This window comes from Aedes albopictus, chromosome 2 (assembly GCF_035046485.1).
Source record: "Aedes albopictus strain Foshan chromosome 2, AalbF5, whole genome shotgun sequence".
NCBI classification, from domain to species: Eukaryota; Metazoa; Arthropoda; class Insecta; order Diptera; family Culicidae; genus Aedes; species Aedes albopictus.
This window is the reverse complement of record NC_085137.1, coordinates 122,604,118-122,615,821: the sequence shown is the minus strand read 5'-3', so window position 1 is coordinate 122,615,821 and position 11,704 is coordinate 122,604,118. Positions and strand designations below refer to the sequence as shown.

Below are 11,704 nucleotides of genomic sequence, written 5' to 3'. Positions count from 1 at the left end.
ATTATTCGATACTATATTATTATTACTTTTTCACAATTCCTTTGGCAAACTAAATGGGCAATATTTCAATTTGACTTCGAGGCATCCAACATTTGGTTTCAACTAGGCTTTAGTAAGTTCAACCTAAGCAATGGCAGAAATATGCGCGCGAGCATAGACTTTGTGTTTCCTGATCAGCAGTCCGCATAAATATCTTGTTTTGTCATTTTTCCGTAATGCTTGTCACACCTATCAAAATACTTCAAATAATCCTCAAAAATGACAAGCAAACTTTAGTCCAAGAGTTTAAAATTAAATTTATTACAATGACAACGGAATTCTTGATGAGACCCAAAATTATTCTTCTTAGTGATTAAATACATACCTTCTCCGTTGCAAAGGTTCTGATCACACGCGTAGCAGTGTTCAGTGTCCAAACCGCAAGTTTCGTCCCTAAATTCGGAACAACCCGTCTGTACTTGATCCACATTTTGGTAACGTAAACACTTATCAGCGGCCGAAGCTACGCTACATATTCCATTGCAGTCAGTTGTAGCGTCGCAAACATCGTTATTGTTACATTTATCACCATGGCATGGTTTGGCACACGTCGGTGACTCCGCGGGCGGAATATCGTTCTCGCATCCTCGCACAAATTTGCCTTCTAGAATGTAAGTTAATTCATTAGTAACAGGAATGTCTCATACGGTGTTTGTTGTCGAAATCTCGAAGTCTCTTTATTTATCTGCATGAGAATAATGAGTATTATCGAGATTTGTCCACCGTATCTCAGTTCAATTCACTTACCTGCATTGATGTATACCACGCAGTTTCCCGTTGTAGAACAAGTCGCAGCATCCCCGCTGCTGACGCAATCTCCCTCCGAGTCGTCAAAAGTGCAGTGATAGCACTCGTTGATTTTTTCCGCGTTACAGCCGTCTTTGTCTGCGCAGTCGAAGCAATTTTGATCATTGCCACAACCCAATCCTTCTTCGGACAAACAACCACGTCTTGTAACGGAAAATCCTGTTCGAAAATTATAATTTAGTTGGAGGATTCATGAAACATTGAAACATGATAAGAGAAGTTCAAAGAAGCCTAACTGATCCATTATAATTGATAAAGTGTAAAGTGTTCCAAAACTTTTGTGAACATAATTTCCGTGTTCTCAGGCCGAATAGTAAATTTTCCAGTTGTGTAGAAGGGTAAGTATCTTACATACCATCATAAATGTAATAGCACCCCAGCACGGAATTACGGCTGCAATATTTAAGTTGCTCATCACTGAGGTCATCGCAGTTTTCGTTGCACTGATAGCACTTGATTGCTTCGCTTGGAACCAGCCCAAAGTTTTTGCCAGGATCGGTAGTTTCAACACCAGGCGCGTCAAAATTGCTAGTGCAGCCTCGTTTAGTGTATCCTTGATCTGGAAGAAAAGAAAGACACTGGTGAAACTGGGTTTTCATCATATGATACCATTCCCTACTTTCTACTTACCATCTTTGAACATAAGACACTTGTCTTCAGGTGAGCATACTTCATACTCGACTGCATCCGGGTCTCCTTCCACACATTCGTCATCTATCTTAGAATCGCACTTCAAACAGTGAACTGCGTTACAATTCGGCTCAGAACACTTGTGACACAATGCATTATCGGTACCACATGCTTCCTTGGCATCCGAAGTCGTTCCTCCACTCGTCAGTTCATTGAGACAACCTTTCTCTAGGCTGCCACTGCCAAGATACGTGTAACATCCTTCGTAGAACTTGGCATCTTCACAAACCCGACGCTGCGGGTCATTTCGACATTGATCTAGTCCACTGCAAATCACGCATTCCACTGGTACAGTATCTTCATTACACCCATCAGAACTGCAAACCGAACAATTTTCCAACTCTTTGCATATGTCTGCAAAGTCTTCGTCCGTATTACAACCACGGATTTTATTTCCAAGTTGGTCGTCCACTGTGAAGCATTTTGTTGCATCCGGCGACCGGCAGAATTCAACTTCACCTAACGTTTCCTGATAGCATTTCAAATGTGAAGGAAATTCGGCAAAATTACAATTGGGAGTATCGCACGGTACGACAATATCCCCAAGCATCGCCGCTGGTAATTGATCTGAACAATCTCGAAGTGTATATTTAGTATCGTCTGAAATAGTTCAACAGAAAACACAATGGTATTACAACTACTCATAGTTTAGAAACATTGATGGACAGTATATATATTGTGTGCAGTTTATACTCATACAGATTCAAGTCAACGTTATTTCACACCAGCATTTCCCATAACCAGTAACACATGAACGCCGATGCCTCAAAAAAGGTGGAACGCTAATTTAAACCTTCTATTAGTGAATACGAAGGTTTTTAAAAGCATGGAAACCTTCTACGGGGTTTCTTTTGAGCGTATGAGTGCAAAAAAAATCTACCCTTTCACTTTCCTACAGAAAACCGCAAGCAAAATCATCACCTTAGAAGTCCCCAATATCTACTTTAAATTTAATGTGGTGATCAAATGATTTTTTGACAGTAAGCTGATTAAACAAGTGTTGTAAAATGATTGTTGTGTATATTTTTCACCCGAAGTACTGCGATAATTACATACACAAAATTATGTATTTTTTAGGACAAAAGGAACATTTTTGATGCAATTTCAAGAAGATCTCAATATCCCATACAGTTTATGATTTTAAAATATTTGCACGTTCATCCAGAAGAAGTTTGAAAATCATTGTAGATATTATTATGATCAAAGAATTACACAAAAAAAAAAACAGGAAACTACGATTATTTCAGAAAAAATGTACATTTGAATGGACCTCAAATTATTCTTAATATCATTCCCAATACGTGTGAAATGAGACAAGACATAACACTTATAGCTCTTACTACCGTCAAGATATTCCAATTTACCTTTCTTGGACCGGTTTTCGTTCATCAATAGGGCAACGCTCGACCCACATATCACATAAATTTGATAGTGATCTCAATATCCCATATATTTAACGATTTTTAACTAGTTGCATATTGGTCTTGAAGAGGGTTTCAGAATATTGTATATTATTTACATAAAGAAACGAATCAGAAAACTTCGTATTTTGGGAAAAATACACTTTAATAGCCCAGAGTATTTTTTTACAAATTTAAATAAATCTGAATATCCCATACAATTAATGTTTTGAAAGAATTTCCATATTTATCCAGAAGAAGCTTTCATAACATTATGACCAAAGACCTAAGACCAAAAATCTAACAAAAAAAATCAACGAATTTTTCAGGAAAACTACAATTTTGTTATAACTTCAAATTGATCTCAGTATCCCATAGATTTAAGATTTTAAAACATTTACATATTTGTCTACAAGAGGTTTGAAGAATATCGTTGATATTATTCAAATAAAAAAATTACACTAAATCAGAAAACTTCTAAATTTATTATTATTATTATTTATTTTCGACCCTCTACCCTAATAGGCAATCGGGGTGATTTTAAAGAAGTTTTATATTTGCTCAAAAAAAACTAAATACTATAAATTCTTAAAATGTATAGGATATTGAGATCAATTTGAAGTTATAACCAGGCATCATTTTTTTCCTCACACACTAAGATCAGCTCGGTATTTTTCCCATCTTTTTACTGAGTTCTCAACAGCAGATTTAACTCGGTACGCTCGGTTGTTTCTTTTACGGATATTCTGTAAATGAGTTACGGAGCTCAGCTAATGAACTGTCAAAAGTTACTGATGCACGGTAAATATCATTACTGGTGAACGGTAAATAAGATTACCGTGTGTACCGAGATAAATCTGCTGTTGAAAACTCAGTGAAAAGATGGAAAAAATACTGTACTCAGTGAAAAAATTACTGAGCTGGAACATCTGAATCTTAGTGTGCACGCACGTGAGTAACGATAAAGGTGATATTATCTTGATAAATCAGCCTGTGATATTTTCCATGCACTCATAGACGATTGAAAAGGCTCTCATTCAGAATCATTTGCGTGATGAAAGTATGTTCTCTTCAATTGGCGCTCACTTACAACTTACCTACTGCAAATTTTCATCCGATTGACGTCTGAGCGAGTGAGCGGTGTCGGGTTATCAAGATAGCCATGGAGACAAGTACCCCGTCCCAGGCCAAACAACTTAATGTAGACCGCAAAGTGATCCGACGCCTGTGAAAAAGTTATGTTCTAGGCAAAAATCGAAAACTTATGTTTTCTGCATACATTTGGTCAAGTTTTCTCATACAAACTTCAAGCTCGTTGAGCACCCCCTTAGGCTTAACCGACTTCGCTCAAATTTTGAAAGTAGCTTCTGGGAGTCCAAAACGACTGATTCAGGAGGTAAGTCTTAGCATGTTTCGATGTTTCTGTTTGTCATATAAGTATAAGCCACACTACTGGAGACGTTATACTACTCTCCAGGTTGAGTGAAAAAATTGATACTTTGTTGTTTATCCGGATAATCTTCTGCGGTGACAGTTATGATTTGGCGTAGAAAGTAAGTTGTGGATAGAGAGAAAGATAGGGTAATTGTTCCCTTCGTTGTGGTAGTACCTAATGTTGCGGTAGTGGCAATTGAGCACTTTTTCGACTGAAATGTTATCAAAAGGCATTTTTAATAGATGTATTATGCTTAAATTATGAGATTGCACCATTTGTGTGCTTAAGATTTGCCCAAAAACCTATTTTAAAAAATATTATCCTTATATTATTGTTGCGGTAGTGTTCCTAATGTTGCGGTATCCCATATGATTTCAATGGGATACCGCAACAATAGGAACCAAAATTAAATTTTACCTCCATTATAGGAACAGTGTGCCTAATGTTGTGGTAAGCGATTTATGATCGAAAACAGAGAGAAACGATAGTTTTTATATTTTTCCAAGCAAATTTGGATAGAAAACTACCAACTAACGTTTTGCAACCCTTCATTAGATGGTACGATCATTGTTTTTAAAATGAATTTACCTTAATACCACAACGATGGGCACACTTACCCTAATTATCGCGAGTGCTGGAGTGAGAGACTTTAATTTTTCATCGCATGTAGTGAAAGTTAATTATCGTGGAGATGGATAAATATCGTGGAGGTGGATAAATCTGCACATGCTAAGCGATTCGTTCTTCGCAGAGCGTGGTTTGTTTATGATGCTTGACGACAAAATTCTATCGTTGTTGCTAAGATCGCGCAATGCCCTTCAACCGCGACACGTTCGAAATCTTATCATGGTCACTAGATTTCCATCTTTGGAAGACTTGCTTGCTAGGATGGACTGAACTTATTAACTGTGAACTTTTTGGTAAGGATTTATTATTTACCCAACGTTTCGGCACTTGGGGATGGTGCCTTCACCAGGGGGTAAATAATGTTCTCGCTTTGTCTCTAGTGTTTCGGCTAACTTTAACTGTCCTGACTATAATTGTTCGGTACATGGCTCAACAACACTTCGGTGAATTTATGTGGACTTTTTTTTCTATTAACGAGGTTGGGTAAACAATAAATCCGTTTCAAAAGTAAAGACTACGTAGCCTCTAAAATCCACAATAGAAGACTTTTTTACGTTTCTTTGTATTTGTGAATTTTAACTTAAGCTAATTCTCCACAAATAGAAGAAGACGATATTTTAAACCAAATTATTTGATCAGTGTTATGTGACCTTTCAATAAATACATTAGGGGGATTTACTTAACAGCGTGAACTGATTAAACGTCGCGATCACCAAGGCAATCTTTGATTATTTCATTCGCAAAATCATGAAACATTTCAAATAAGCAGAAACTCATGGCTTACGCAGCATTTTAATCTGTTTAGTGAGTACCCCTATTTACTTTGAAAATCTGAATTACAGATGTGAAATTAATTCCAGTTCTATGGTGTATTCGAGTTTATTAAACAACCCTATAATTGTATGATCTTGATTGTATAAACAAAACATAATGATTCGCTTGATCAAATCATATTGGTTGGATCACTAGGGCGCGATAACATCACGTATGGTCATCATTACCACATTTTGTACCAATAATGCTTAGAGAATCCAAATGTATTGTTTATGAGCGAACTCAATTGATGCTGGCTGCAAGCATATGGAGGGAACAGTGATGACATCTACGTGGGTTGTGTTGAGAAGCAAACCTTAGGTTAATTAGTAGGCTTTGCTAATTGTTACTAGACTATAAATACTCTCCCAATCCATGTATCGTCCTCTTTTGCCAATAAACCATTGCTGTAGTAACACCTCTGCCCATCAGGTTGGACAGCCCACTGCTGTCGGGATTTGTTATCGTGGAACAATGTGTGGTAGTCATTAAGGGTATGCGGTATGGGATTTTTTCAAGGCGAAACGAAACGAAATATAAAATTTCTGATATGATGTGGTACGAAACGAAACGAAATTCAAAAATGTTTCGTGAGATCGATACGAAATCCGATTTCAATCGGTATTTTTCGAAACGAAACGAAATTTTCGAAAAGGTTCCGCGGAATTTTGCAATTACAATGATTTTGTGCGAATTGATACTGCGTGTTTGCGGTGGCGCGAATTACATTTCCATAAAGACTTTCATACCCTAGCTTCTTTTGCTACCAGTGCCATTTATATATATATATATTTTTTTTTTATTTTTCGCGACCTTATTGAAAATTCGAACAATTACACCAATAACCTAATAAGATTGCTCCAATGACTTAATAAAAGCAAACCAATAATGTGTTACATAATTGCGACTATGCTATATGTAAGATGCTCTAGTGCCGATTGAAACCTGTAGCAATGATATGGAAAAATCAGCCAGAAGTTTACCAATCAAGCTTTGTTGAATAGCAAAATTTATAGATGATTGAATGTATCAGAAAATATCCAGTAAAACTCATATGGAAATGGAAAAGAAAACGTAAGAAATTTATGCGCACTCATTAAATATGAAGGCATAGACAAACTTGAAGTTCGAAAAATAAAACACAATCATCTCGAGGTATTTGGCCAAGAATTCTACCAGATAGATCTTGACTATAGTGGACCTAGTGTGAGGGTTAAAGTGCATGCCCTTTTTGCCGAGGACCTGGGATCAAATACCACTCCCAAAAGACTTGTAAAATGTGAGTTCTACTTTCGGGTCTGTCGATTCGAGACTGTGGGTCCCGAAATCAACTAACCTAGAGTCAAACATATTGTTGCAACAGTTGAAGAAGAAAAATAAAAAAGATTTTTCAGAAATTATGTATCTGAAAAAAAATCTCACCTGATATCATCAGCCCAGAGTATGTTGGTGAATAATCTGATGGAATCCAGCTAAATTTAGTATAAAAGTTGGCTGCGCACGCAGCGCTGGTAGAGTTTGTCATGCTCGTCTGATATTTTGACATTTTCAATTTACTCCTAAAGTTCGTCATAAAATATCGGTATAAACTCCTACTTGAAATACTCCAAGAATTCCGCTATGAACTCCTACATCGATGTCTTCACCTGAACATATCTGACAAATTTTACAATTAAAAAACATGATTTAAGATTCCACTGAACTTAAATTTATCCATATATCGGCAAAGTACTTCGGTGTCTTCAAACTTTCTTATTGAAGTAGAGCTCTATGAAAAAATAAAAAGACGAACATGAAATTTTACGGATTTCTTATCAGCAAAAGAAACAAGAGTTTAACCGTGTATAACGCGTCGTCATACAGATTTGATGTGGAACTCATTCAAGAGTTCCACTGGAAACATTTGCTAGTGTATCCCAAATTCTATATCATGCTATTCTAATATTCTGCATTCCTCTGCTAAAACTTCAGTTGGGAATCTAAACTGAAGAGAGAAACTAAACTCGTGTTTGTTGCATTCGATTCAGCAGAAAATTTAACCAAAATATTAAGTATGGTTTCGCATACCGCAAATGTTAAAAGCATACCTATTGAGAAAGATTTTGATCGTAGGTACAAGAGAAGAAGTATGTATATTCGAGACTTTTTCTGTCTTTATTATAGAACCTGGGAGTAGTTTATCTCTCGCTTTTCGAGATGGTTTTTTAAACTCTTTTCTGTATCTTGAGATAAGCAAGATCTTCGATAGATGTTGTGTGCATTCACACTTTTTATTTGTTTTCGAAATTTACTAGACATTCCGCGGAATTTCGTTTAATTTCATCAATATCTATTTTTAGGAGGCGAAATTTTTAGAATTTGTCGAAACGAAACGAAATTCAAAATCATAAATTTCGCCTAGGTGAAATCCGTGGAATTCCGCGGAATTTAGTTTCGAGGTGTATCATTCAATACATACATAAAAAAGTGAAAGCCGTTTTCCATACAAAATGGATAACTTTGTCATGCTGTAACTTTGCTGTTATGCTCCTTTGAGCGATTGAGCTGAAAATTTGACAGCGAACTACAATGATGAATTTTGTTATAGCAAAATCTGCGAATTTTCGAAGCTCGTGAGAAAAAATTGAAAACAATGTGAAATCGTTCAAAATAATAGCAGTGTAAATAAATGCAGCTTTACCTAGAAGAAGTAAGACATTTTTTGCACGCTACTCGAACAAGTTCATGTTTAAATAAAAAAAAAATGTTTGCTGAATAAAAAACAAATCAGAACAAAGAACAAACAGTAATTATTTTGATCAATTTCGCATAGAGTTTTACTTTTTTACAATATTCACCATATTTGTAGTTTGCTGTCAAATTTTCAGATCATTCGCTCATAGGAGAACAACAAAGTTACAGCATGTCAAAGTTGGCTATTTTGGAAGGAAAACGGCTTTCACTGCTATTTTGACGAACACAGCTGTACATTTTTCCCCTCATTCTCATGGTCATTATTCAATTATTTAGCTAAACCAACTATTACTTTGTCATATTCTACTTTTGGATTCTTTTAGAATGCTAGTGTCTTTGATCATTGCGCGAGCAACCAGATTTCATTATTGTATGTAATGTCCACAAATGATTCATCATTGATTAACATTTCCACTTACAGTCATACCCCATAACACATCCGGCGTTGTATTCGGAACAAGGCAGTGACTGAACCTGATTGGCGAACAACTGGTTCTGTGGGCAGTTTATCTCATTATTGCAGACGTAGCACGTTTGGAAAGCTATAAATGAAAGAGCATAAAAAGAGCGAGATCTGTAAGATTGCATTTTCTACACCGTGTGTTAATAGGGAGATTCGTGCTAACGGCCAGCTTCTGATTTTCAAATATATTTTCAAACCTTTTGCATTGCAATTATCAGCTTCACATTTTCTGCAGGGTACAGACTCTCCTTCACAAATCACAGGAGAATCGCTTGCCGAGGTGCACCCTAACTGGAACTGGTCCCCATCAACTGAAATATTGAACCCGACAGTTAAACTTTTTGGATCTGTACGAAATTACAATCGTTTGATTTAACGAACATACCTTGTCGATAGCAATTTTCTTCCTTAATAATTCCATGGTTAGGACACGATGCAATGAACTCTTCCGGCTTATCCAAGCAGTTCGCGTCGCTTTGCTTAGCAGAGTTGCACACGACACAGCTCGGCACCCGATTACATCTGTCTGTTTCACATGTTTCGAAACCGTCCAAATCTGCATCGTAATAGCCATCCGAAGTGCAGCCGCGGCGATCATCTGTGGAAAAATAATAATGCTTAATGACAAGTAACAACAATACAGCTTTACACTATAGTGTGAAGTTAGGGATTTTCTTAGAGTCGATGAATTTAGTTGGTATAGATTACAAATCGTTTGTCGATCCGCATGCAGGTACAACCGACTCAATCCCAAGGGGATCATTTTTGCAAATCTCAAACTCGATTGTTCATCAAATATGTCCAGAGTACTGGGTAATTTCAAGGCAATAAACTACAATGCATTGTAAGCCATTTTTATTTGTTAACCACTTTCGTTGGTTTTAGAGTGAATCAAAATTTGAGTGTAATGAAAACATAAGTTTTTCCTCAAGTATGTCCCCCAAACTGCTACGAACAATTCAAGGCTAAAAAACTACATACATGTTATCGTTTTCAGTTTAGTTTTATTGACTAATTTGTGTTGTTTTTCGGGTAATACAAAATAAAAGTGTATTGAGAACATTTTCATTGTTCGCCAAAAATGTCCAATACAGGCCTACGAACAATTTAAGACCACAAAAACTATATGTCATCGTTTTGAATTTTGATTCAATGATTCACGGTCCGACAAGAAATCAACTTTTGTTCTGCCCAGCTCCAAATTTCACCTTTTCTGATTGCTCCGACTAGAAACTCATAAATCTGAAGTTTTGACCCTCCCCCTCCTGGGAGAGGGGAGGGACATTGATTTGAAAATTAGAAAAATCGAAAAAATCTGAGGTTTTTCGATCGCCATTTCGGCTAAATGCACGATATCAAAAAAGGAAAAGGTTGACCACGGAGCTTTAGGGGTTGTGCAACTGCCAACAAAATTTCATGAAAATCCGTTAAGCCATTCTCGAGAAACGGTGTTTTTACGAAATGATGTTTTAAAGATTTCTTATAGGGTGCGGGCACCGGTTTTGGCCAGTCTAAGGGAAATCATTTTTATAAAAATAACCAATAATCCTATGAAAACAACCAGTGGCCAGAAATCATGCCAATACTTGATTTTTGTATTAAAAGTGGCACTGGCCAAAATAGAAGCTCTGCCGCAGTTTTGGCCATATTCTTAAGTTTGGTTTCTATTTTGGCCAATCACGTGTATTTCTTATGGGAGTGGCCAAATTAGAAGCACCCTGGCCAAAATAGATATATGGGAGCAGATTTTTTAAGGAAATATAATTTTTTCTTCCAGTTTTTAATCAAAATGTGTGGTTTTCACAGCTGTAATCATCATATTGTATTAGGATCTACTAGTAAAAAAAAAATTTACGCCGATTTAGATCGCAACAGGCTCAATACCGCACTATGGCCAAAACTCCGGACTGGCCAAAACTGAAGCTTCTACCCTATTGAACGCAAAAAATCCATAGTAGTAGCACAATTGCTGATTTAACCATGCCGTTTAGCATCATGGTGTCTTAGAGGAAGTTTTTCAGTACAATAACGTGCTTCTTTTAAACTGTTGGTAAAAATGATCAATCCCCCTAAAAGTGAGATAGAATTTTTACTTTTTGAATTTTTCAAGATACGAGGTTGGTGTCTTCACAAGAGTTGTAGAAAATGCTGTTCCGTTAGTTTTAAAGATACGTTACGTTTTCATTACCGACGGCCCCTTGAAAGTGATATTTCCCTCAATAACTTTTTGCCTTTCTCGTACACCAAGGTGTACCGAAAGGCTATATGTTCACTCCAAAAACGAAAATTTGATAGAGCCTCCGGAGGGGTCAAGTGTTATATACCAATCGACTCAGCTCGACGAGTTGAGATGATGTCTGTGTGTGTGTATGTGTGTGTGTGTGTATGTATGTGTGTGCGTATGTGTGTGTGTGTACAAAAAAGGTCACCTAACTTTTAGATAGTAAACATCAACCGATTTTAACGATCGACGGTTCATTCGACGCGGAATCTGGTCCCATTGTTTCCTATTGAAAATGGTTCGGATCGGTCCAGCCGTTCCGGAGTTATGGCCATTTAGGTGTTCCGGATCGGTACCCCAGGAAGGGGCCAGATATGAAAATGAAACAAACCCATGCATGCGACCCATCAAACCACGGCATTTTCGATTATCTGATGAACGGGAAGTGGGAAAATAGTCTCAGACTATATCTGAAC

At 36.9% G+C, this 11,704-nt stretch overlaps 1 protein-coding gene across 1 annotated transcript in view; it reads right to left on the bottom strand.

Annotated features, from left to right (window-relative positions):
• Window positions 1-272: 272 nt before the first annotated feature.
• Window positions 273-11,704, bottom strand: part of LOC134286192 (proprotein convertase subtilisin/kexin type 5-like) — a 29,340-nt gene continuing 17,908 nt past the window's right edge. The window contains exons 3-9 of the mRNA XM_062847769.1: window positions 9,393-9,605; window positions 9,205-9,318; window positions 8,964-9,086; window positions 1,477-2,136; window positions 1,202-1,405; window positions 787-1,005; window positions 273-643 (exon numbers count right to left, since the gene is read on the bottom strand). Coding sequence (XP_062703753.1) covers window positions 273-643; window positions 787-1,005; window positions 1,202-1,405; window positions 1,477-2,136; window positions 8,964-9,086; window positions 9,205-9,318; window positions 9,393-9,605 — 1,904 coding nt within the window. The remainder of the gene's footprint in view (window positions 644-786; window positions 1,006-1,201; window positions 1,406-1,476; window positions 2,137-8,963; window positions 9,087-9,204; window positions 9,319-9,392; window positions 9,606-11,704) is intronic.